General features: G+C 45.6%; 1 protein-coding gene across 2 annotated transcripts; it reads left to right on the top strand.

Moving 5' to 3' along the window:
- Window positions 1-733: 733 nt before the first annotated feature.
- Window positions 734-25519, top strand: LOC141469072 (glycerol-3-phosphate acyltransferase 3). Of its 2 annotated transcripts, XM_074154356.1 has the most exons (12): window positions 734-950; window positions 12699-12771; window positions 17966-18236; window positions 18722-18796; window positions 19291-19380; window positions 19580-19673; window positions 20086-20201; window positions 21679-21734; window positions 22217-22302; window positions 22837-22965; window positions 23419-23498; window positions 24365-25519. In XM_074154356.1, the coding sequence occupies exons 1-12, from the start codon at window positions 807-809 to the stop codon at window positions 24489-24491; spliced, it is 1341 nt and encodes a 446-aa protein (XP_074010457.1). In that variant the 5' UTR covers window positions 734-806; the 3' UTR covers window positions 24492-25519. The 2 variants fall into 2 exon arrangements, with proteins under 2 accessions (XP_074010457.1, XP_074010458.1); XM_074154357.1 differs by lacking the exon at window positions 734-950 and having other exon boundaries at window positions 12702-12739; window positions 17913-18236.
- The last annotated feature ends 674 nt before the right edge of the window (window positions 25520-26193 follow it).

The raw sequence follows: 26193 nt of genomic DNA on the forward strand, positions 1-26193 counted from the left end.
AGGAGTTTTTAGTGCAGATGTGGCCTGTTTTTAGCAGCTTTCCGTACCTCAAGCATCACCCAGAATCACAGAATCACATGGGGTTGGAAGGGACCTCTGGAGATCATCTAGTCCAACCCCCTGCCAAAGCAAGTCCACCCAGAGCAGGTCCCACAGGAACGTGTCCAGGTGGGTTTGAATGTCTCCAGAGAAGGAGACTCCACCACCTCCCTGGGCAGCCTCTTCCAGGGCTCTGCCACCCTCACAGGAAAGAAGTTCCTCCTCATGTTTAGGTGGAACTTCTTGTATTCAAGTTTGTGCCCATTTCCTCTTGTCCTATCCCTGGGCACCACTGAAAAAAGACCGGCCCCATCCTCTTGACACCTTCCCTTTAAGTATTGATAAGCATTGATCAGATTCCCCCCCCCCCCCTGCAAAGCGGAGCCCCCTCTCCCCAGCCCTGCGCTTCCAGAAGGATGTCTGTGCTCGGGAAGGGGCACCCTCTCTTCCCCTTTTCCAAGAACACCCTTGCTGTAGAAACATCTACTTAAATAAAATGCCCCCTTCGCCGTCACCCAGCCGTGTGTGGGGGTGCTGCCACCCCCGCCGCTGCCAGCGCCCGGCCCCGGGCTAGTGGAGCGGTGGCGGAACGGGAGTGGAGCGGGACGAGCGGGGCGTAGCGGGGCCGGAGCGGGGTGAGCGGGGGCGGAACGGGGGCGGAACGGGGCGGAACGGGGCGGAGCGGGGGTGGGCCGGCGCGGGCCGCGAGGCTTTAGGGCGGCGGTTGGTGGCGCCTGCCCTCTTACCGGCGTGGGGCACTGCCCGCCATGGAGGACGTGGGGTGGGCGCTGGCGCGGGTGGGCGCGGCGTGGCTGGGGCTGGTCCTCGCCCTCATCGTGGTGCCCTCGGCGCTGGGAGTCTCGCTGGGCATCTCCGAGGCCTACATGCGGGTCCTGGTGAAGACGTTGGAGGTAGGCTGGGGCCGCCGTCCCCTCAAGCCCGGCGCCCTCCCTCACGGGCCCGGCCGCACCGCGCGGGGGTAAGGGAAGCGGGGAGGCCTGTTCCGCCGGGGCCTGTCCCGCCTCCCCAGGGGACTCCGAAGTGGTGCCCACGGTGAGGTGTCGCCCGGGGTCGGAATGAGGCGGGGGGTACCCCGCGGGGGCTGGGCCTGTCCCACCGTCCCCCGGCCCGGGCTGCTTCTCTCCGGCAGCGCCCCGTAGCGCCGGCGCGTTTGTGCCTCGTCCCGAGGAGGCTGTGGCCGGCCCCGGGCCCCCGAGGCGGGCGGGAAGGGCCTGCGGGCAGGTGTGAGGGGACGGGGACGGCCTTTCCCCCCCCCTGCGGCCCTGCCTAGGGCTGGGGAGCCCGAAGGAGTGCCCGTCCCCCCCGACCCGCCTTGGGGAGCGAGGGCAGGGGAGGAGAGAGGTAGCTTACGCCCTGACTGGCATCATCTGTGCCCGTCTGTGGTGTTGGGAGTTCAAGCCCTTCGGCAGAAACCTGAATCGGTGTGAGTTTAGCGGTTGTGCGGATTCTGGCGAGCGCTCCTTGGACCCGCAGGGGCACGAGATGAACCTTGTTACCCAGGGCTGCACCATGTCCCGGGCAGGGTTGTCCCTGCTTGGTGTCAGCTGTTCCCCACCTGAGGGAAATGGTGTGGAGTCATGCTCCTAGAGGGTGTAAATGCCTGGCAGCGTGCCCGGTGCCTGTGACAGCAAGTGCTGACGCTCAAGAGAAGCGGGCTGCCATCTGAGTCGAGCGTGTTCATAGAATCATCCAGGTTGGAAGAGACCCTTGGGATCATCGAGTCCAACCATCAGCCCCACTCTACAAAGTTCTCCCCTACACCATATCCCCTAACACCACATCTAAATGACTCTTCAGGGATGGTGACCCAACCACCTCCCTGGGCAGCCTGTTCCAGTGTCTGACCACTGTTTCTGTGAAGAATTGTTTCCTAATGTCCGGTCTAGTTCAGCAACTCAGTCACCATCTTCCCCCAAATTCTCTGGGAAGGTGAACTTCTCACAAAGGAGCTTCTTTCTGGATGGGATGTAGTTCATATGTGTATGAAAACGTTCCCTCTGAAGCTCATAGTGGTGGTGAGGAAGAGGATTTTTAAAATGGCTGGAGGAAATGATCTGGTTTAAATCTTTACTATGCTTTTTTTCAAGGAGGAGGGGAACCCAAACCAACAAAACAGTTGTAAGGAGAAGTGAAGTGACGCAAGGCACAGTCTGTGGCAATGCAGTATGCATCAGTATGTGACTGGAATGTAGGTCTTGCCTGATTTTCACAGAATCTTCATGGTTGGAAGGGACCTTTGAGATCACCGAGTCCAACCATACACACACACACACACACACACACACACAAAAAAAACCCCAAAAACCCAACAATCTCGGGCACTAGAGCATGCCCTGAAGTGCCACATCTACACGCTTCTTAAATCCCTCCAGGGATGGTGACTCCACCACCTCCCTGGGCAGGCTGTTCCAGGGCCTGACCACCCTCTCAGGAAAGTCATTCTTCCCGATATCTAATCTAAACCTCCCCTGCCCCAACTTCAGACCATTTCCTCTGGTCTTTGTTCCATGAGGTTATCAGTCAAACCTTGCTGATGTACTTCAGTGGGTAATAAAAATGACATCTGTTAAATGTATCTTAGGTTAAAATATTTTAAGGCTTTTGGTGAGAATGAACCTGCTTCAATTACTTCCTGGGGCCCTGAATGGTATGAGGATAACTGTTAAGGGTAGAAGATGCAGTAGTTAATGGAAAAAAGTTTTTGGATAGCAAAAGGTGAGGAGGTGAAGGTCACGCAGGCCTGAGCAATCCAGATGACCTGGTAAGATAGTCTTGTTTGGATGACTTGCCTTCACCTGTGATTATACATTCTTTATTCTTAGACCATTAATCCTTATTTTTTGGTGTCATCAACTGTTGTGACAAGAGGTAACTCAGAATGTCTTGGGCAGAAGTATGGAGAAGCAGCTGGCAGCATATTGATGATGGTGACTTCTTAGGCTATGACTAAGAGCTCTTCTGATGCCTAAGGAAGGAAATAATGACTTATCTTGAGAGTTGCGATTAGTTTTGCATGAAATACTTTCTGGAATTACATGCCATTCATTATATTAAAAATATGATGTTAACATAATTATATTGTATATAAATGTTATATATATATATATTAAAAAAAAAGAAGAAAAGCCAGTGACAAAATGGGAAGTGTTCTGAGAAGAGTCTGGTAAGTTGGACTTGGTGCAGGAGAGTGAAGAAGCTCAATCCACCTAGATAATCCCCTTATCTCAGCTTGGCCTTGCTTTGCCTGTGAGTTCTTCATGCCTTCAGAACACCTGCATAGGGAGAATCCCTGAAAGAAGGTGTTTTGTTGTGAAATGTTCCTTGGCTTACAATTGTGGCTTGGTCGGCAGCCTGACAGAGACAGGCTGGTAGCCTGCCAGCCAGTTCCAAGCAGTGCCTGCAAAAGCCCCTGAAGGTACGTGTTATCGCACCTGACTCTTCCCTGTCAAGACCCATGTTAACGATGGAAGGTGTTAAATACATAGCTGCTAGCCTTGTGCAGTTGCCCAGGTGTCTGAAACTTCCGGGGCTGTGAATTGAGCATGCAGCCTTTCTGCTGAGAAGCAGTAGTCTGTTTTGTGGCTGTGTTGAGCTATAGGATGCTGCAATCTCTGATGGCCGAGACCTTTTTCCGGCACAGTGGTTAACTTAATGGCTTTCCTTAAGCTTCCTCTTTAGTTTCCAGCCCTGGATCTCCCAGGCAGCCTCCTCTGTCACTTTGCAGGAGGGTGGGCGTGCAGAGCATTCTGTCAGGATGGCAAAGCTGATGATGTCCTTGCCTCTTTAATGGGCTAGATCGCAGGAGCCATTTGCAAAGTGGTGGCTGTCTGTGCACCCCAGCTGAGTACCAAGTTGCTCTTTGGCTTTGCCTGTTTATATCCATGCATTTGCATAGCGGGAGGACATAGTGACTATGTGAGCCTATACTGGTAGGTAATGACATGTATTTTGTTAAAGCTGATCTGTTAGGAGGGTCCAGCTCTGTCAATGTGGGCACCGTAGTCTGGGACTAAGTAGATAGAGAGTCTGCAGTTTGCTGTGGCATGTCTGTTGGTCTGCTGTCCTTTCAGGTGAAACAAGGCATGGAAGAATAATTCTGTGGTGCTCAGTTGTCATCTAGGCTGTGGTATGGAGCGAGCTAAGGATGATACTGGACTTGTGCTTGACTTTTTTCCTGCCAATAAAAATAAATCTGTTCCCAGTTATTTCGGGAGGGCGGAAGCTTGTTCCCAGTGCTGCGAGCATGGCCCAAGAAAAGGGAGGAGAAAAGCTTCTTTTAAGAACAAAGTGTTCTTGTACTTTGTCTGCCGTTACTGACAGTGGAGATCAGTTGGTGCACAATAGCTTTCTCTCTGTGCTGAGCTGCCTCAGCAAGGCACATGCCTCTGCAAAACATGTACAGAGGGCAGCGTTGAGGATATGTGCTTCTGGTGGGTTGCGTCGTGGGTTGCATTTGACCCTTAAGTACTGCACTAGGAATAACCAGCTTTATGTCAAGTACACAGGTATATTTTTTTCCTATGTGACTATATGTTTTTCTATGTGATAAGGGGAAAAAGAGCAGAAAAAGCATGACCAGCTATGCTAATACCAGAGGAATGCAGTACAGTACGCAGACTACTTGCTATTAGAAAACCTACTTTCCCCATCATGTAGGTATTCCTTAAAGTACATTATTTTCCTTCTGAATTGCCTTACCAAACTAAGCAAACTTTTGGGAAACTGCTCACTTTCTTCTGCCTGTGGCTTCCCTTTCAGTGTCAGAGGGAACTCTGGCACCATGTAAGCATGTCTCTTTTTTTTTTTTTTTTTTTAGATGTTACATTACTGTCACAAAAGCATCTCCATTGGCTGTTTGCTTCTATCAGGTGCTAGTCTGGGCTAGTCACCTGCTACGGGGACGCTTGTGAAATCGCTTGCCACAGAAATCTTTCCTATTGCTGAAATGCTGGGGACAGCTTCTGGTGATCATCAGTGTGCTGCATTTCTCCCTGTTTGTTTTTAAATGTTGTCAGATAGCTTTCGATTTAAATTTAGTGTGTCTTTACCTCTTGGTCTCATTTTTCATCTGTCTTAGTCCATCGCCTCATTTATAAGCCCTGCTATGAGTTGGGGTTGATAAGGCACCTGCAAGCATGCCATTTGAGGTCTCTTGCCAAGCAGTGGAGAAATAAATACAGCATTTCAGGAAGTGATTTGTCTTTCATTAAGGCCCACAGAGCAGCCAGTACCACAGAGCAATCTGTTTCTCTATTCCCATCAGTTTGTAGAAAATGTGGAGTACTAGTTTAGCCTGTATGCCTGTATATTTAGCAGTACAGATTAACCCCCCTGAGGCATGATCTTTACTTGACAGATTGCAGCTCGCCTTGCTAATTCCAGGAATTTTTTTGCTTTTCCTCCAGTCTTGCTGTTACCTTTGGGGTGTGCCTGGCTCCCTGAGATGGCAGGGCTGACTTGTCAGCAGCACTTCTACGGACTGCCCTGCTTGCTCTTTCCAGTGGGAGAACATTTCTTGTATTTTTAAACCGTGTGGTGCGTGTTACTTGTGAAATATTAAGAAATGAGCTAGCCTGAGGGAAGTGAAGTTATTAGGTCACGCTTGTGTTAAGAAACAGCCCGGCTTTAAACTAACATCATCTTATTGTGTGTTTTTGGCTAATGGTTTGTTGGTGGCTGTGAGCGCTTTGAATGCAGCACCCCCTCTTCCCCCCTGATCTGGAGGCTCTTTGATTGTGGGGCTTGCAGTTGGCAGAGAAAGTATTTCTTGGGTGGTTAGTTTTGCTGGTTGTGCACAACAGATGGTTGAAGTCCTACATGTTTAGTACATAGTCAGACATAGTTTAGTAATGTGGTGGGGGTTTTTTGCATGGTTTTCTTTTGTTTTTTTTTTTTTTTTTTTAATCAGAGTTAGGCTGATGGTTGGACTAGATGATCTTAAAGGTCCCTTCCAAGCTAGAAGACTCTATGATTCTCTGTTTTTATGTCCTTTAACTGATCCGTCTGGGTTTAACAGCAGCCCCTTGTAACAGAAGCAATTTCTAATACCTTTTTATGCTGCCCTGCAGGGAATGTGCTTTTGCTAGACAAGGGTGTTACATTATTTGGTTGCTAGAAGGTGAAGCCAAAGGTGCTTGTGTTACAGATGACCGTGGCAGTGTGAATGGATCTAAACTTGAGAATAATATACCTCGGGGGGGGGGGGGGAAAGGACCTTTTGGTGCCTGTGGTCAAACTGTAGATGGTGGCTGTGCACGTTAGGTGGGATGGGCTGTTATGTCCTGTCCCAAGTACACCAGGCTGCAGTTTCTTCCCATGAACCACCGTCAGGATTGCATGTGGTGTTGGGTATAAGGGTGGGGAAGGGAAAAAGAGAATGTGTAAGCTAATAAATAGGTGAATCATTGTGGGTTTTTGACTGTTTCCTCTGTAACTCACTGGCTCCTGAAGAAACTTTGCTGACTAATGTCACGGCGCAGTGTCAGTGTGTAATTGGTATCCTTCAAGGACTGCTGGGCAGAGGAGAAACAGAGCTCTGAAGGCTGCTGGCTCAGACGTTAACAAGAAGCATGTCTTGGAAATGTGCCTGACGTGAATGATGCACCCTTGTTCACAGTGCTTGGACTGGCTTTCAGAATAGTATTTTAGCAAATCTGCTGCATAATCTTGAATTAAATCCCAGGACTTTATATATTATAATAATATAACCTAGACCCTACTCCTCTGGAAAGCCATTATGTGTCTTTTCCACAGACTTAATCAAGGCTCCTTGCACGTAAATAAGGTTGGCAGAGCAGGGGGTTACCCTCTGCTGGTGGTTGCAGTGCTGACTGATGCAGCACCTTTTTGGTCAACACCCTGACCTGAAACTGCTCCAAATTTCATAGCATGTGAACACTGGATGTCCGATACTGTTGATAAGTAAATGCTGTTAAAAAAATAACAGCAGCTGTATTCAGAGCTTACCTTAAAGTAACAGCTTGTGAAGCTGGTGTAAAAGCTACTTGGCATTCCTGTTGCTGATGCCCTTGGTATTTTCGTCCAAAGTTGGACTCTTCATTGTTTTTCAGATACCTGTCCACCAGGAAGGACTTGCTATACAACTTTTGAGTGCAGAAGAATTTGGAAAGCTGCTTGGAGGCAGTGACAAGGATGTCCCATTAGAATGAGGAAAAGATGGCATGGGAGACACCAGAGGACCTTTTGCCCTCACTCGGAAATGGGTGCTCGTTTTGGTGGTGTTGGTTTCTTCTCCTCCTCACGCAAAACCACCCAATAATTGGCATGCAGATTTTGCTGTGTTAAACGATGTAGTATTGTGTGGGAGGTGCTCTGAAACCTTTCTGTTGTTACTGATGTTTGGAGAACCTCCAAGGAGGAGCGCTCACCTAAACTAGCACATAAACTTTTGCTCTGAACATGACCTGGCAGTGCCTTTAAATAGGGGGACACCAGTGATCTAACTCCATATGATTGCGGATTTCAGTCATTGTCAGCAATTCCTCTTCTGAGTAATCATTAAGTATTGCTATTAAGCCAGCAGTTATGTAAAGGTGATAAATGGGGTGAAAGGCAAGGTCCATCTGCTAGGGAAACAGAAGTCCCTGAAATGTTCTCGATGATGTGTGTTTGAGCCTAACAAAGTATCTCTAAATGTGCTTTCATGAAACAACATGTAAAGCTTGGCTTTGGAGGTAGCTGTTTATCTGGAGGTAAGAAGCTTTTTTTGACATCTCATAAATGTGTGACTTTTGCCTGAGGTCTTACTGGATCTTTCTCAAATACTGCATAGGTCCTATATATGTGAGAATTACTTAGTGATGCATAAGTGAAACTGATCTTTTGGCCATTTTGTACAGGCTGTTGACTTGTTGTCTGCTTGTTTTTTTTAAGGTGCTGATAAATTAGAAGCCTTTCCTATGGGGAACCTTCTAGGAGAAAGGTTGATATGTTTTCCTTGTCTAGTGAAGTGAATTAAAGTGTCCAAGCTACTATGTCCTGAGCAGCTGGAATACCAAAATTTCAAACTCAGACCTGTGGTGGTGTTTGTGTAGTTTCTGTGATTGTGCAGCTTTCTAACTTTATGTGTTAGTTCAGTGGATAGCCCCATCTGTAGAAGTATTTTTAATCTGTTCAGGAGCCTGGTGTTTTATACTCATTCCCCAAAACTGCCTCAGGAATCCTTGCTGAAGACTTGGGTCTGCACCAAGGTACTCCAGACTGCTTGCTCAGCACCAGTTCACAAGCTGTGAGAAGCCACTTAGATTTGTGACTGTTACTGGTAAGTGATAAATCCAAAAGACCTACCGGTCTGCTTTTTGCTTGTCTCCTGAGTAGAACGGAGACTATGGCTTAAAATTTTATTTCATGCTTTTTGATTTCTAATACACAAATGTGTTATTTTCCCCTCTGTGGGCTGGATCAGCCTACATTGTGATAGGTCTTTGTAGCATAAAGCTGTTCTTCAGCATAGGAACCAGCTGAAAAGGCAATGGATGGTGCAAATCCCTACCTAGCAGAAAGGAAGGGAAATTATTCCCATTGCTGCATGTGGTGTCTCTTGTTTTTCAAACTAGCTATAAACAAGCTTTTTGCTTGATCGAAGGTCAAATTTTGGCTTTGATAGCGCCTTTATTTCAGGTGCCTGAAAATAAGTGGAAGGATTAGATTAAAGCTAAATAAAAATGCCTTGCTGCTCGGTTGCTGGAACATGCATAGTTTTTGGAAATATGATGGATTGAGGGAAGAAGAAAGCTGACACAGAGGACTTAAAAGTGGTTTGCTGTAGCACCTGGTAGACGTGGACCCTTATGAATGCCCCAAGGCTCCTAGCCAAGAGTGGAGCAAGAGAAGGGAGGTGGTCTCATCCTTGCTGGTTTTATGGAGCCTGCTTAAATCCCATGGGAGATCTGACACCAATAGTAAAACTGCCGCAACTATTGACTTGTGGAGCACAAGTCAGTGGTCTCCTGGAATGCTCTGTGCAGCCTTAGTGCAAGATGCCTCGTTGGTGTCAAGCTTGTGGTGGTGCTCCCATCTCCTGGGAAGGCATGGGTAAAGGGAACCATCCGTTCCAGTCTTTCTCTTTATCCTGGTCCTCCCCATCTCCCAGGTAGGGTACTGCAGCTTTCTGAGTTAGATGAACCTGTGGACCAAAGGTCAGACTACTTTGGAAGCAGGCATGTACTTTTATGAATAGGGTAGATAAGTTTCTACTGCCTAGATGCATTTATTTGGGTTACATGACCCTGCAATTTTTGTCTGCTTTGGGAAGAGTCCACCGCCTCCTTTGTATAGCAAAGTCTCAAAAGATACTGCAGCACAATAGGACGTTACAAGCTTTTGAGCATTACAAAGGCATGTCTCAATAGCCTGTGTCCTCATGGCTTGTGCTGAGGCTCAAACTTTTTGACACTATCTGGCGTGAGCTTGCAACTGCGGGATTTCTGTAGCAAGAGCGTTGTGAAGAGAGAGTGTTGCGTGCTCTTTCTGAGCACCAAACTGAAACTGTTCCCCTAGGTTTCGTAAAGCAAAAGGTGGCAGTGCTAGATTTTGATTAGGATTAGCCAAGTATCTTCTTACTCTTCTGTGTAATAAGTGACACTGACAGATTTTAATTCGTTCAATACAGGGGCTCAAGTCTGGTCAGAGAATCATTGTGTCAATGTATTTTGCAGGTCTGTCTGTACCCTCAAATCCATTTAGTAGAAGAAATGTAGAAATGGAGGTATTGTGAATAGTTTCTTCCTTGAACAACGTTTTGTTTTATTTCCCAGAACTTTTATGCCTGTAGCACTTCTGAGGATGATGTGTAGCTGGAAAGTACTGAGTCACTCGTACAGGTAAAATTAGTTCCTGGAGTAGCTATTGCCTTAGCAGCAGCAGCAGAACTGGGAAAACAAGGGAACATATTGGCAGAGTAGGTTGTAATTCAGCAAGAGCTGATATAGTAAGTGGTCCTCACTATTCTTGGGAAACTATTTGGTGAGATAATGCTATGAGTTGGGATACTGACCCTTCAAAAGGGCACTGCATCCCCAAATGCCCTGCACCTCGGTTGGAGGGGAGAGTTGGAAACTGGATGGTTTAGCACTGGACCAGCAAGGACCGTCTGTACGCTGTTAAGACAAAGTACGCCTTTGACACTGTTTAAGTTGTTAAGGTTTGAACAGGATAATATCTCAACCTTCTGACATGAACTCCTTTCTGTCAGGTCATCTGTCTGTCTTGGAAATGCCTATTATAACAGTATTCCTAGAAATAGGATTAAGTCTCTTGGGGGAAGAATTAATGTGCATAACAGGGAGCCATGAAGTCAGTCCTCTTCGGCTGAGCTTTCCATCTCTCCACAAAGCTGCCATGTAGGGAAAGGAAGAATCCAGGCTAGAAGGGCTACTCTGTCATCGCAGGCAGACTTTGGGGTGGCAAAGGGGTTGTAATCGTTCACCTAGTAAAAATGAAACCTGACGTAGGAGGTAGAAGCGCTATTTAAAAGCACTGCATGGAACTGAGTCAGCTGAAGGTCAAGAAAGCCTCTTGGCCCGAGAACAGGTTAAACTGGCTCCACCCCCATTAGGTCTGGAAATGAGAGGAAGTCTCCTGACACCGGTGTCATTCTGCCACAGGGGTTTGCAGGGAGCAGAGCTGCTGGGAAGCTTTGACACTGTTGGAGAGCAGAGCCTGCTTTATCACCTATTTCAGTGTCCTTCTCCCAGCCCACCCACTAGAAAAGAGCAGGTTAACCCCGGTGAGCTGGCAGCCCTTCCCAATGGCAAGGGAAGGGGCTCTCTGCAGCTGTACACTAGAGCTGGTGATTTGGCCCATTTCATAGAATCATAGAATTGTCTGGGTTGGAAGGGACCTTTAAGATTATCTAGTCCAACTATCAACCTAACTCTGAGGAAAAAACCCAAAAAACCCCCCACATCACTAAACCATATCTCTAAGCATTATATCAACCCGTTGTTTGAAAACCTCCAGGGATGGTGCCTCAACCATTTCCCTGGGCAGCCCATTCTGTGTAAAAATTTTTCCTAATAACCAATCTGAACCTCCCCCGGTGCAACTTGAGGCCATTTCCTCTTGTCCTGTCGCCTGTTCCTTGGGAGAAGAGACCGACCCCCCCCTCCGGCTACCCCCTCCTTTCAGGGAGTTGTAGAGAGCCAGAAGGTCTCCCCTCAGCCTCCTTTTCTCCAGGCTGAACAATCCCAGTTCCCCAAGCTGCTCCTCATAAGACTTGTTCTCCAGACCCCTCACCAGCTCCGTTGACCTTCTCTGGACCCGCTCCAGCCCCTCAATGTCTTTTTTGTGGGAAGGGGCCCAAAACTGGACACAGCCCTCGAGGTGGGGCCTCACCAGTGCTCAGGACAGGGGGACCATCACCTCCCAAGTCCTACTCACCACGCTGTTCCTGACACAGGCCAGGATGCTGTTGGCCTCCTTGGCCACCTGGGCACACTGCTGGCTCATGTTCAGTCCGCAGTCCACCAACACCCCCAGGTCCTTTTCTGCCAGGCAGCTCCAGCCACTCTGCCCCAAGCCTGTAGCGCCGCAGGGGGTTGGTGTGACCCAAGGGCAGGACCCGGCACTTGGCCTTGTTGAACCTCATCCTGTTGGTCTCAGCCCATCCATCCAGCCTGTCCAGGTCCCTCTGCAAAGCCTTTCTACCCTCCAGCAGGTTGACACTCCCACCCAACTTGGTGTCATCTGCAAACTGACTGAGGGTGCACTCGATCCCCTCGTCCAGATCATTGATAAAGATGTTAAAGAGCACCAGCCCCAATATGAAGACCCAGGGGACACCACTTGTGACCGGCCGCCAACTGGATTTAACTCCATTTCCCACCACTCTCAGCCAGTTTTTAACCCAGCAAAGGGTACTCCCGTCCAAGCCATGGGCAGCCAGTTTCTCCAGGAGGATACTGTGGGAGACTGTATAAATGCTGCTCAGAGCTCTAAAATGCCAAGAAATGAGCAGTTGCCGAGTCAAGGGATATTTCAGTTTTGTTCATCTTGGAAAAATATTGGGTGTATCCCTCTTTGGTCTGAGACCGAACTTAAATGACGCTTCCTATGACTGCAAACGCTGTTTTGTTTTTTAGCGGAGTTAGCTGTGTGCAGGCCTCGGTTTGACTTAACCCAGTGAGGAGTTTTTATTTTTTGCTTCAGTATAGTTGAAACTACTCTGGAGAGTTGTGGTGCATCTGTTGGCTCTGTGAACACGTGTGTGCTGAGGGGCTGTTGTCTAGCTCAGCTCCCGGCGTTTCCCATGCGGACGTGCCCCCGTGGCTGGTGTGCAAGTAGCAAGGCCGATGGACGCCTCTCGGGTTCTTGGTGGCTGCGTATCTGAACTGGAACTGAAACATCTGTGAGGCACCGAGTTGGCTCCCTGAAAACTGGAAAGCAGAGTTGGGAAGTACTCGCTAGCAACGTGTGGGTTTTTTTGATTACTAAATGCACTGAGGCAGTGTTTCCTCAGAGGAACCGTGTATGGGTGTTTGGGCACATCTGAGGAAGACGGGTGAGGTTATTCTTTGAAAATCACAGCCTATCTTTGATTAACTATATCTTTCTTAGGTGACTTTTTTCTTAAGTGAATGCTATGTTTGTGAAATTAATGTTTTCTTTCTCTTCAACAGTGGGCCACTATACGGATAGAAAAAGGTGTCAAAAAGCCACAGCCACAGATGCTAAAGACTCCTGCTGCTAATGGTGAGAGCTTGGGATAAAGTCAAATTGATAAGACTAAAGAAGGAGCACCAGAGTCCTTTTCAAATGCAGAAGTTAGATGTGTACATGAGAGAACTGGAGAAGAGGTTGGGTGGTTACAAGCTAACTGTTACATCTAGTTGTTTTGCAATGCCACTGACACAAGAACTGTTCCTGCAGAATGAAATGCTTCTTTTACTGGCTTGTACTGAATGATTGAAAAAACAAGGGATAAGGAAATTAGGGGTATGAAATAACACAAGTTTAACAAAACAAAGTAGAGTGTAAGCTGTCCTCAGCTGAGAGAAAATCTTGAGTTACCGTGTAAGCTTGATTTTTGTCTTGAAATCTGTCTCTAGGTCACTGACTGCAGGGCTGCTGGTTAACTCTCTCAGTCCTAACAGCATCAGAGTACACTTAATAATCTCTGAGAAGATCTGAATATTTAGTGGACAGCACTTTTCTTTCCCAAGCTCAGTGATTTTTCTGTTGTAGGACTCCTGAATGAATGGAAGTGTGTAGTGTTATACATGTTCCCTTTGTTCAGTCTGCTGCTATTCACCTTTTGGCTCCTGGAGTTACCTCACTGTTTGCCAGATGAACTTCTTATGCTCATTGCCTGTGGAAAGGCAGAGTAAGAGTTGCTTCATATTTCTTCCTTTAGCCTAATTTTGAAATGAGTTATTTTACTATATCTTAACCCATACTGTGTGTGTGTGTCGTGGTAGGCTGTACTAGGTCAGAGTTGGCTGTAAGACTTTGGAACTGTAAGCCCAGCAAGAGCAGTCTGTTTGCCCAGAAAATAGAAGGCTGAACAAGGTGTTGCAGTCGGCGTTTGGTTTTCTCCAGATTCCCGACTGCCTTGGTATTGCTACTGATTTGTGAGTTTGACTGCATTTGACAGCAGTGGCAGCATTTTCTGTGTGCTCCCTCATTAGGCAGCACAGCTGGAAACAGGACCAGCTTGCCAGTTAGCATACAAGTCGATTGTTCCCCAATTCTATGAATTAGCTCATGTGAACAAGGTAAAATAAAGGAGACCGAACTGCTGAACTGATTGTTTTTTCATCTCCAAAGGAGTATCTGTATTGATACTGTAAGCATTAGTACAGTACCAATCAGTAGGCCAAGCATGAGACAGACTCCAATGGTGGCAGGTCAAACTGTCAGCACCTGTAAAATAAACGGAAAGTACTGCACAGCAGCTCTTAAAACAGGTTAAAATTTGTCTTTTTAAATTGCTGACTTTAAAGTGGCTGAGAAAAAGGGTGTCCTGTATCACTCACCAATGTCCTGAAAGTTGTGGGGCTTTTTAGGGGTGGCGGGAAGGTGAGATGAGTGATCCTTCCCAACAATGGCAGTGCCCTGCTAGCTATGTTTCACAAGTTGTCAGTGATGCAACAAGGTATCATTTTTCTTCCTGTAAGGATGATAGTGTCTCGTCAAGTCACGGGTCAGTGAGAGGGCAAGAGACCCAACTGAGCTGCTTTAATCACACAGTAGGAACTCTTGTTTTCCTAGACATCTGGTCATTCTGGCACATAGTTTTTTTTCTTCTCTAGAAAAGAAAAGTAAAGGGAGAGAGAACCCAGCTAGTAGATCATGTTCTGTGAGCTATCTTTTAGTAAAGCTACAAGTGCTGTTCCCTGTGTGTGTGACTGAGAGGCGTGTAGTGCTAATATGTGCTGTAGTTCAGGACCTGGACTAATCTGGGTGTACTCCACTGCCTGGAGGATTAGTGATAGTAAAAATGGCCTGAGGTTACTCATATAGACAGCTGCATGCAGGCTATGTTCAAGTGGTCTTATGGATGGGGTTACACAACTGTGGTTGTGGCCTGAAGCACACTTAATGTCCTTTTAGATTTAAAATTAAAATAAAAATGTTTCCCCACTCTAGGTGACTCCTGCTGCAGTGAGCTGGAGTCTAACTCTTCCATACTTGCAAAGGTGTGGGAAGCACTGGAGATGTGGAGTCTGTAATGCCAAGCTGTGCTCTGTATATTGCTCTTGGGTGCTTTTTAAGTGTAGGACTAACTGACTTGTTATTAGGAGTTTGGGTTCCTGTATGTGGATGAAAGTACCTGAGGGCCAGGGCAGGAGTAGGTCTAATAGTGCATTATATAAGTTGGCAGAACACGAGTAGACGGAGAGGCCCAGTTGCATTACCCAATATTTACTGAGGGAGGAGAAATTCCCTCTGATAACTAATTATGGAGTAGCTGATTAAAACAGGGTAAAGGTAAGTGTCTATGTGTGTGTATGCATATGTGTGTTAAGTGCTGAAGGGGAACGTGTAGCACCTCCATCTTTCCTGACCATCCAGCCCTCACTAGGAGGTGGGTCAGGATGGGAGGCAGTATTGCAGATGCATGTGCAAGGGCAACTTTTCCTGGTCCCAGGCAGAGCAAAAATGGTCCTCCCAAAGCCTTTAAAATCCAGTGTCCCTCAATATGAAAGACAAAAGAGAGCGTAACTGAGGAGACGCTGCAGCACTAAATCTGGTATATTTTGCATCTCTGGGCAGAAATGGCAGCCAGTGCCCCAGTGTTGGTATGGTGGTATGATGAGGTGTCTCAAGAAAAATGTAGTCTCAAGGCTGGTGTAGTTGCTGCGTGGGGAATTACCTGGTGCTGTCCCCTCAAGGTCCCTCTGTGTTAGAAGGCAGTGTGGTTATGTGCCAGGCCCAATGGTAGCTCTTGGCTGAGCAGATCCTTGAAGGCTAGTTGTCTATCTCATTGCAGCTGAGTAACTAGCTCTCAGCTGTCAGTGTGGGTGCTGGGTTCAAGTTGTTGGGTTTAAAAAAAACACAAAAATGCTGTTAAGTCAGAGTTTTGAAAGTGACAGCCACTAACAGAAAAGCTTATGCAAATAATATGACTGTAAGTAGATGGTGTCAAATTTTAGCCTGGTATAATTAGCTGGCTAGAGTATGTGAGCTCGAAGGCTTGGTGCTTGTGCTGTGACACTAAGCAGTGGCTACAGCTTTTTTGGTTGAGTGATGTTTGCTACACTCCTGTATAATGCTGCCTTTTAGCTGTCTGTGGCAAACTCATCTCTGCCCATGGCCAAGGGATTAAAGGCTGTTAAATGTTACTTCTGATTACAAGAAGGCTAAGTACATCACCTGAGCAGCATGTGTTTAGTTCTGTTCGTAATAAACTCAGGTGCTGCTGAGATCTTGGCTTACAGTAGCTTGTCCCAAGGCTGCAAGGCAGCTTGCGCGTAGCAGTGTCGTGTGACAATGACAGCGCAGGCTTGTGAGGCAAGACATTACAACCGTGCTATCTCAGCTGTGCCAGCAGCGTGTTAACCTTGAACCCTGGGCTGGTTTCAGCCAAGGAGCAGGAGCCAGGGGAGCCAGCTGCTTGGCTGATGCTGAGCCTAGGGCTGAATAAGTGTTCCCCGTTCTCCTGGGAACTGGAAAGAAGAGTGGTACTTGTGTGATGGGTGCTGGAGAGTTGCCCTGGCCAGTCTCTTGTCCGTGACCTGTCTCCCACCCCAGCAGCAGCAGCAGGTTGGGCTGACTCACGTAGTCCTGGATGTTTCACAGCTTAGAGGTTTAAGGGACTGACTGAGAGAAAAAATGAACCACAAACTAGAGCTCTGGTTTGGGTTTAGCATAAGGCACAAGTGTAGTATGTCCTATTAAATGTTTGATGTGATGCATGTTTGTATAATTTAGATCCTGAAGGGCATGTGGGTGATTGGGTGTGCCATATTAACAATTTATATTTATAGTCTAGTGGTAGGACAGTGTACTAGGATGGTCTGCTGCAAGCTGTGGCTGTGAAGCTCGGAGCTAAAGGTGTTGATAGGTTTTGTTGCAGAGTGACATCTCTCTTGCCTGTTGTTTAGTGCTTACCTCAGTGATCTGTGGGACTTGTATCTTGGGCCTTCTTGTGTTATCCCATATGCATGCTACTGTACAATATAAAGATTTTCCATGGCACTTGTAATTTAAATGTTGCCTGTAATATTCACAGCTTTTTTCTGCTGGCAAGAGTTTCTTGGGATGCAGATTTCCACGTTGTGGGATGTGTAGTTGTAGGAAAACATCTAGTAGCTTGAAACAGTTGGGTGTTTCCTCCTTTCCCCCCTTTTTTTTTTTTCATCTCAACATGGAAGCACAGAGATTATGCAATTCCTCAGAGGGTGTCTGACAGTGGCAACCTGAACTTCGACCTCTGTAGTCCTAGTTGAGCGTCTCAGGGGATGGTTGTTCTGGTTAAATGTTATTCTAGATTTCTTCAGTCATCAATTTCTGGAGCCAGACTTGCTTACCAGAAAACAGCTACTTGATCTTTATATTTAGCTTACACAATTTGTCCTTGCCTTTGAAAGCTCTAGTGAGAAATCGGTGCTTATCAGACCATAAGTATAAAAAATGAAAAGGGGGGAGGAGAGGGAATATTTGCTGTTTGCAATTCTGAACTCCCCAGATTTCTTTTTCTATTGCCAGGCATTATGTGGGCAGAATTTAACTGAAACATAACGGTTAGTGCTGAACTAAATTATATCAAGGCACCTAAATTATATCTAGGCACAAATTTATTTGTGTTTTTTGGAGGGGTTTTTCTTTGATTTAAACTAAAATAAAAAAATATTAGGGGTGGGGTTCTGTCTATGCTTAGAGAAGAGACTTGTGCTGTGAAGAGCGGGAGGTGCATTTGGTTCCATGCTGGTCCATGCACAGATGTCAGGTAGCTGTTGTGCTTTGGGGCTTTGGCAGGTAGTAGTAGAGCACATCTCAGCTGAATGTGGGACACCAGGATGTCTGACAAGAGATGGGCTTAGGGAACAGGGAAGGAGGCTGAATGCCCTTAAAAACCCTAGGAGAAAGGAATAGGAAGGTCAAGGTGTCACTTGGTTTTGGTTTCCTATGGAAGCATGGGGTGGTATTGGATAAAGTTGCTCAGTTGAGGGCTTGTCAGATGGTGGGAAAGGATTTGCCTTCTTGCCTTCAGTAGGAAAGAGAGGTTGATGTATTTACTGCTCAAGGTGTTTGTGGGAAGAAGGGGAGCTAGAACTGGCCTACTGAAGAGTGTGCTGTGTTCAACTAACGATCTCATCTTGCCATCATAGGAGGGGCTCTGGCAGCAAATTTGTAGCCTCTCGTAATGCAGAGCATCAAGTGATTTGGAGGATGACTTTACGGCATAGAATTATTTCCTCATGGTTACCCTTTCCTTCCCAAGGTATCATTGAAAGAGATGAAACGCCTATGGAGAAAGAAATTGCGCGTCTGCATCGAGTGGACTTTGAATTCTCTGACATATTCTACTTCTGCAGAAAAGGGTTTGAGGCCATTGTGGAAGATGAAGTCACCCAAAGGTTTTCCTCTGAAGAGCTGGTCTCCTGGAATCTCCTCACAAGGACTAATGTCAACTTCCACTACATCAGCCTGAGGCTGACCATTGTGTGGGTCATTGGGGTCATAGTGCGGTACTGCTTCCTGCTGCCCCTACGGTGAGCTCATGGGTGCCGAGGGATTTTTGTCAGTCTGGGAACACATAAATGTGTGTTTTCTTGGGAAATGTCATCTCAGCTTTTTAACCCAGAAGCAGTGTTAGCAGATACAGAAGATGAACTGGCTTAAACTCTCCTTTGAATGGTTAAGAAGCCATTCAGAACATTTTTATTTTTCCATTTACTGTGGAGAATAGATTAGGGCTAGGTGGTCATTTTTTCTGTGAATGCTTCCCCTTAGTAGTGTATTGGCAACATAAGTGTAAATTGGGCAAGCTCTAAAACTCCCTGACACTATATACATTGGGGCATCTGAATCTGCAGCCTTTGCTAGACCATGATTTTGAACAATATGCCAGGGAATTACTTGACATAAGCAGTTCTCTATCTGAGGAATAATTGAATTCCTGCAATCCCTTTCCATTTTAAAGGGGAAAATGATATTAGACCTACTTACTTCCATTTAATGTCTGTTTTATCTGTAGCTTTACACTTGCTGCCATTGGGATTACCTCAATGATTGTGGGGACAACAATGGTAGGACAGCTGCCAAACAGCAGGTAGGTACTGTGTGTGGTGTGTGAGGGATGAACTTGCCAAATTACATCAAGTGCAAACAGGTCAAGATTAGGACATATTTTACAAGTGTTAGAGTACCGATAGTCCACTCCACCTCGTGGCCTTGCCTTTAGTGGTGTTTTGAACTTGGGGCTGAGGTTGGCTTCTTTCCAGGCTTGACGCTGAGGTTGGTGGTTTCTGATGGGCTCCTCTTGCTGGCATGAGAGACTCAAAGGGAGCATTGTAGGGAAGGTAACGATTGCTGGGATTAAAAATACCCAGTGAGGAGATGACAGCCTTGCCCAGGTAAGCGAGACCAAGGATATGACGTGTCATGGCTGAGCTGCTGTAGTGAGTGGTAGAGTTGGGAATATCCATCTGTGCTCCAGAGTATCAGGAAAATACCAGCCCTGAGTTGTGTTGAGTAGGCTGGAGAATACTGCGTGTGTGTCTAGCTGTTTTCCAGGATCCTCCTGATGCTTGTCATTTCTTTCAGTGTGAAAAACTATCTGAGTGAAGTGGTCCACCTCACCTGCTCCCGCATCCTTGTCAGAGCTCTGTCTGGTACTATCCATTACCATAACAAGTGAGTAAGCCAACTTCATGGTAGCAAAAACGTGTGTGTCCTACATGTGAGTATCCCATTTGAAATGGGGAGGCTCTTTCCTGCTGTGCAGGTTAATGTCATGCTAGATGCTGACTCATCTGACAGCTTTATGGAACTGTCGTGTGTCATGTGGTGCTTAGTGCATTAGTAGTCTAACAAAAAAATCATGTCATTGCAGGGAAAACAAACCTCAGAAAGGAGGAATTTGTGTTGCCAACCACACATCACCAATAGATGCGATCATTTTGACAAATGATGGATGCTATGCAATGGTATGAGGACTTCCATGATGAACACAGAGGGAGAGAGACCAGGAAAGGGAAAGACTGCAGGGTATTGGCTATGGAGTTCAGTTCTTAACTTTCGCAGTAGAGATGTTAACTTGAGTACTAGTTAGTGGGGAAAAGTATAAATTGTGTTGAAGTTGGTCCATGAGTTACATGCTGGTGAAGTTGTCCTGGCAGTGTCAACGCTAGGCTCTTCATGTGGTGAAACACTTGAGATGCTTCCATGCGTGTGCCGAGATCCTTTCAAGTGAATGCGTTTTAATAGTTTCTGTGGGCACTTCCCAGTCCTGGTTTGCAGTCTCCAGTGTGTTTGGGGTTTTTTTTTGAGGGGGATGCAGAAGAGGAAGTTCTGCTTTTCTGGCGTCTCGTGTGCTGATGTGCCTTATTGGGCTTGCAGGTTGGCCAGGTTCACGGTGGACTAATGGGAGTTATTCAGAGAGCCACAGTCAAGGCTTGTCCTCACGTCTGGTTTGAACGCTCAGAAATCAAAGACCGCCATCTAGTGACAAAAAGGTGAGGTGTGGGTTGGAGCAGGGGATTGCAGTGCTGGTGTGACGCCGGTATCTACTAGTGCTTGAGGGGCCACACACGCGTGTGTAATCCCCGAAGAATCTTTCAGCAATCAAAGACCTAGATAAGGAATTAAAGCTTTGGAAAGACAGTAGCCCAAGAAGCTGATGAGGTTGCAATGGGAAACGGGGAACTTGGAACCTTGGGATCTCAAGAGGGCAAAAGGCTGACTTGCGAAAGCATCTTTTAGCAGGAGCCATATCTCATTGTCCTGTTCCAAATGATGACTGCTGCTTGTGAATGCTAATCACAAGGATGCGAACTATCTGTAATTCCACTTTACTGGAAGGATGCAGGGTATTGCAAATTAGTAGATGTAGTTAGGAGTAGAAGCAGCCGGTATAGTAGTGGCACAACAGCAGTTCTTGGAGTGGGTTGAAGGGGTGGTATGCAGCGAACTGGAGCATTTAGAATGACCCAAATATGCTTGCTTTGGGTACAGTAGACTTTGGTCAAATGCCAGGTTCCCAGGTCACCAGGGAAGGCTTGGAAGTTTATGCTGAGTGAAATGGTTCAGATCAAAGGTTCTGGTAAAGTCTAGGTTGCAGCAGACTGTCACAAAACATCTCATTTGAGTAGCCATCAGCATAATAAATATCTGATGAATTCAGATATACATTTTGAAAGGAAGTGAAGATAGTTCAAATTCTGGGACTTTCTGTGAACCTAAATACTGTTTTTTTTTAAATTTTTTTTTAAAAAGGGCTTTCTGTAACACAAACTTTCTCAATGTCATTTGAAATTGTGAGCCACTAGAAGTAACAAGTTTTGCTCATTTGGCTGAGGGGCAAAAATGTGTTTAGTTATAAAACGGAGCTGCTTACAAAGGTAGTTTTCTCTAGAATGTCACCAAAGTCATACCCATAAAGACTGCAAGACGGTGGTAGAAATTCCTCCCAATTTTTAAAGAACTTTGAGGTTCATTTTGACATAACTTCTTCACCACTTCATTGGCTTCTGCGCAGCAGGACAGCTTTGCCAGGTCATCCAAGTGTTGTTCAAGTAGTGTGAGCTGTAAGCATTTAGGAGTTCTCTTAAGAAATCTGCTGTTAAGTAGGTAGAATCTGGATGGACCACTGCACAAGACTTTTCTTCTCATGTAGGCAATTTATCGCAGCTTGAGGTAATTAGACTGACTTAGTGGCATACATTTGTTGGCTTCCGTGACAGTCATTAATAAAATAATATAAAGGAAAGAAGACAGGATGTTGCCTCAGTGGAACGTCCCATGGGCCTAAGGAATGGCTTGCACAAAGCTTCAGGTTTGTCAGAAACAAAAAAGCAAGTACAAATTAGCATCCAGTGAAGGGCTCTGGTTTCAAACAAATGTGTTATATGTAAAGATACTTTTAATGCACCTGCCTGGAGAAAGAAGAGTGGAAAAGGAGCTGTTTTTAAAGCTTTCCTTTTGCTTCCACAGACTGAGGGAACATGTGGCGGATAAAAGCAAGCTCCCAATCTTAATTTTTCCAGAAGGTAAGAAGCTGAACTGCTCCTTATCTCCATTCAGTGTTGATGTCATCCCTGTTCTCTTTTCATGGCTTCTTGTGCTCAAATGTGTCTTCACCTCTGCCTTAGATTTTATTTAGGGCATCCTGTTTTTCATCTTTGAGATCACATGAAGACAGCACAATACTGTCCCTGGCTGTTGGGTCTCCTGGCAGAAGCTATAGGCAGAAGAATGGGAAGATTGTTTCTTTTGCCCTGTGAATATCAATTCGCTGTCCTACAGATCTAACCTTAGCCTCGTGCTTTTTGTCTCCTGCATGTTCTGGCTTCATTCAGGGAGTCAGTCACAACACAAAGAATGAAAGCAAGCAGGGCAGAGATGCTTAACTTACCTATAAAGCATCTGCCTTTGTTCCTTAGTGAGTGGAAGAGTTGTGTGCTCATATAGTGTTGTTACTGAAATGTGGCAGGTGGTGTGAAATAATGACTTTAGTTTCTGTTCTGGACAGGCACCTGCATAAACAATACATCTGTGATGATGTTCAAGAAGGGGAGCTTTGAAATAGGAGGCACAATCTATCCTGTGGCAATCAAAGTAAGTGGGAATAGCTGGCCACTGTTTCAAAGTTCGGGATCTGTTTTTGTCAGGGTGGTAGGAAGTGTCTCAGCACAGCTGCTAATGAGAGCACAGTAGCTCTGGCAATTGGCTACATGCTGTGGATGACTCCTATAGTATAAGTGGCTGAAATGAGAAAGTGAAGTCCTTCAGGCCTGGAGCCTGGTTGGTGGGACCTGGTGGGGTCAGCTTCTTCCTCCAGAAAGCTGGAAGGAAGATCCAGCTAGTCCTTCCCAGTGCTGAAAGGAAGAGAAGCCCGCAGCTCACAGCAGACGTAGCTCTTTTGGCAGTCTGGGCAAACGGGTGACATCTGCTGCTGGTTCTGTCATGTAATCACAAGCAGCACTAATAAACAGGCTAATTTTTCTAAAGCCTCATTCTAAGCAAACATGTCAGTTGTGAATTTTCTCTTACTCCGGCATGTGACTGAAAGCATCCACCTCATTTCTGAGACAGGCCACGATGGTCTGTGGGGAAAGGGTTTTATCACTTGTTTTTTGTGATCCCTTACAGTATGATCCTCAGTTTGGAGACGCGTTCTGGAACAGCAGCAAATATAACATCGTGAGCTATCTGTTGCGAATAATGACCAGCTGGGCTATTGTTTGCAATGTGTGGTACATGCCACCAATGGTTAGAAAGGTAATCTTTTAAGAACCTGACTGTTTCTGCAAGTACTACTCTTTCCCTCCCCGCCCCCAAGCCCCTACTCACCCCATGTCTCCAAATCAGAGTTTTATACTGGACTTTTTAGTGTTGACTTTGTATGATTTGACTTAGGTTTTTCTCATGCAGCTTGGTACCACCAGCAGTGGATCAAATATGCAAAGGAGAGCAGTAAATATACTGCTGTTCACAGTAGCAATGCTGTTAATGTTCCGTCCTGTTGGAACAAAATTTTTCCTTAATTTCAACACTCTAGGAGAAAAATTAGCTAAATTATCACATTAGAACATCAGATTGTGTTGGTATTATAAGGGACAGATTGTTTGGCAGTGAGCTAATTTGATGAGGCAGCAGATGAAAAGTTTTATGGAAGTCTGTTTCAATTCAATTCTCTCTGCTTTGATTATGTTGAATTTATGACCCTTGAAGGAAGGCGAAGATGCTGTTCAGTTTGCCAACAGAGTGAGGTCAGCCATTGCTCGCCAAGGAGGACTGACTGAACTTCCCTGGTGAGTGATGCCATCCTGGTTAGACTTCATTGACTATCTGTTGTTAGTTTGACAGGTGCATCCTCCCTTAGCTTTGTGACAGTAAATATTCAGTATAACTTTGTTCCCCTTGAGAAAACGGGGGAGTAATTTCACATGCATGTATGTGAAAGTAAAAATAAAGATGCATGATACCTTGGGAACGTGTAGCTCAGAACGCAGAGAGTTTCACCTAAAAGCTTGATGCTTTTGAAGAGGGTCCCTTTACAGTTGTTTCTCATGTTGAGACTCATGCTGAGGTTAAGGAGTAGAAGTGAAGTTGCATCAGCAAGGCTAGTGGACAACAAAAAATAAAACACAGGGCTTGAGGCTTTCTGCTCTGGCTTTCTCATGTCCTAACTCGGTAGCAGCATAATGCCTAGATTTCATAGGACTGTATGAAACTTGAGAGCAAGATTCAGATGAAGAGAATGAGAAGATTCAACTATGAGGCCCAGCTGGCCTTCTGAATGATGTAAGACAAGAGACAGCGATGGTGTTGCACAAGATTGACTGCCTCTGCAGCCTAGGGAAATAGCATCCTAGGCTGGCAAAGATTTCTATGGTTGGTACAACCTGTTACCAACCTCAGCAGACTCCTTTAATAGGCTAAATTCAAAATTTGAACTGCATAAGCATTATGGCTTAAGGTAAATGTTTTGATAAATGTGGTTAAGCTTGGATACTCCAGAAAAAGTTCTGAAGGAAAAAAAAGTTCTGAAGGAAAAGCCTTCCTAATAATCTTCTAAGACTTTAGAGTTGACCAAGATAGTTAAAATAATACATAGTTTGATAACAATAGTGGTAACAATCATGATGGGTTACTTTTCTTTCTTGCTCTGTTCCAGGGATGGGGGTCTGAAACGAGCCAAAGTCAAAGATACTTTCAAAGAAGAACAGCAGAAAAACTACAGCAAGATGCTAGTGAGAAATGGATCAATAGGAAGTCTGTCTACAGGAACAGAGTCAGACTGAATGGTGGTTCTTGAAAACTAATTTTGCACAACCAGCCTTAGCAGGAATAATGTTTTTAATTAGAAAAAAAAGCAACAACAAACCCACAAAAACTGAAGCAACGAAATCCCTCGTCCCGTGTATGCATATTCTCTGTACGGCTGGTGCAGAGCCTGCCAAGGGCAGTGTCTCTGTATCTCTCCCTCCCTTTCCACTCTTCTCATTCCCCTTCCCCTCCCCATCTTTAAGTGATGATGCACTGCAGCTCCTGGTATTCTCTAGCTGAATGTGTGGAGAGTTAAGAGACAAAAGAAAGCAAGCACCACAGCTTTTCCTGAGTTTGTAAGTATGAAGGGAAGTACACTGATGCTGCCAGGACACCGGTTGTGAAGATACCTCTTGTTCATGGTACTTTGAAGCTTTAAACATAACAAAATTTTGTCTCTCTTCCTGTTGCTCCCAGACTTTTAGTTGTAGATGACTTTGACAACATCCTAAAACATGTTATTTGAGCTGTAAGGTTGACTCTTTTGGTTAGCTTGCACATGGATGTGCAAGGGGGGAAAGGAAGCAAGGGCTAGGGAATGGAAAAGGAGCTGGCCTGCCAAAAGCACAGCTCATGGACTCTGAGGAATTTGGTGGCCTTATAACATGGTATTGCCTTTATTGGTAACTGCTGCCTGTGGGAAGATAAGGGGCAAGTCCTCGATCTCCCTGTCCACTGCAATTTTTGAAATTGCTTTCTTGAAATCTGAAGCCTTAAAAGAAGGTAAGATACAGTAAGCAGCTGGATAATGTAGTCTGACAGATGAATTTTTATGAAGTGGGTTTTCAAGACTATCCTTCTGCAAAAATTGCTGCTAATGGCTTAAAGATCTCAAGAGAGCCACTCCAGAAACACATTTTGTGTTGATCTGGGCTAGCAATAGCTATCACAACTATAAACATAGGATCCATAAGTCACCTATGATACAACATGTGGCATGTGCAAATCTGCAATATATTGCTGTCTGAGCATAAAGAGAAATAAATTCTATATTTCTAATGGGTCTCGTGTGGCATTTATACTCTTCCCTAAATGCGTGTAAATAAAACAGTTACACTTCCTGAAAACTTGAAATTAGGGTCATGGAAATGTCAGTCTCTGTGATGTAAAGGACCAATTGTAGTTGAACTCTTACCTGATTTCTAACCTGACTTTTTCCCCTTTCCGCCTCTCGGACTCTTAGGAACACACATGTCTTGGTGTTTATGCTTTCTAGAATAGGAGTGACTCATCATGCAGCCTGAACTTGAAGTTACAACATGAAGTCACATCAGGGAGACTCAACTAATGAATCTATAATTAACTGGAAAACAACTATGAGCTTCTAAATTTGTAATGAACTGAGTTCATTTGTAAGTAGTTTTTTCCTTTAGCAAAGTAACTTTCAATTTAATGCTGAAAAGAAATAAAATAAATTATGGTTCCACAGCTGATAAGTTTAAAAATCTGTTAGAACAGTTTCCCAAAAAAGGGTTCCTGGTCTATTTTCCATTATCCCTCAGTCCATGCACTTACACAAGGACAAATACACTTATTAATTGAATATTATATAGGCATGCAGCATACTGTACTTTGTCTTGGGAATCTGGTTGTGAAGCCTGTTGGAGGTGTGTGACCTTGGAGGAAAACATTGGGAAGGGACTCTTGGAGAAATGCTTTTAGGTTTAGCATAGCAGG

The sequence above is a fragment of the Numenius arquata genome, chromosome 10 (genome assembly GCF_964106895.1).
Source record: "Numenius arquata chromosome 10, bNumArq3.hap1.1, whole genome shotgun sequence".
NCBI classification, from domain to species: Eukaryota; Metazoa; Chordata; class Aves; order Charadriiformes; family Scolopacidae; genus Numenius; species Numenius arquata.

Excerpts from the sequence above, each read along its gene's own strand:
- LOC141469072 (XM_074154356.1), top strand. The coding sequence starts at position 807 with ATGGAGGACGTGGGGTGGGCGCTGGCGCGGGTGGGCGCGGCGTGGCTG. Across the intron at positions 19,381-19,579 it reads ACTATCCATTACCATAACAA|GGAAAACAAACCTCAGAAAG; the intron begins GTGAGTAAGCCA and ends ATGTCATTGCAG. Across the intron at positions 22,966-23,418 it reads TGCCACCAATGGTTAGAAAG|GAAGGCGAAGATGCTGTTCA; the intron begins GTAATCTTTTAA and ends TGACCCTTGAAG.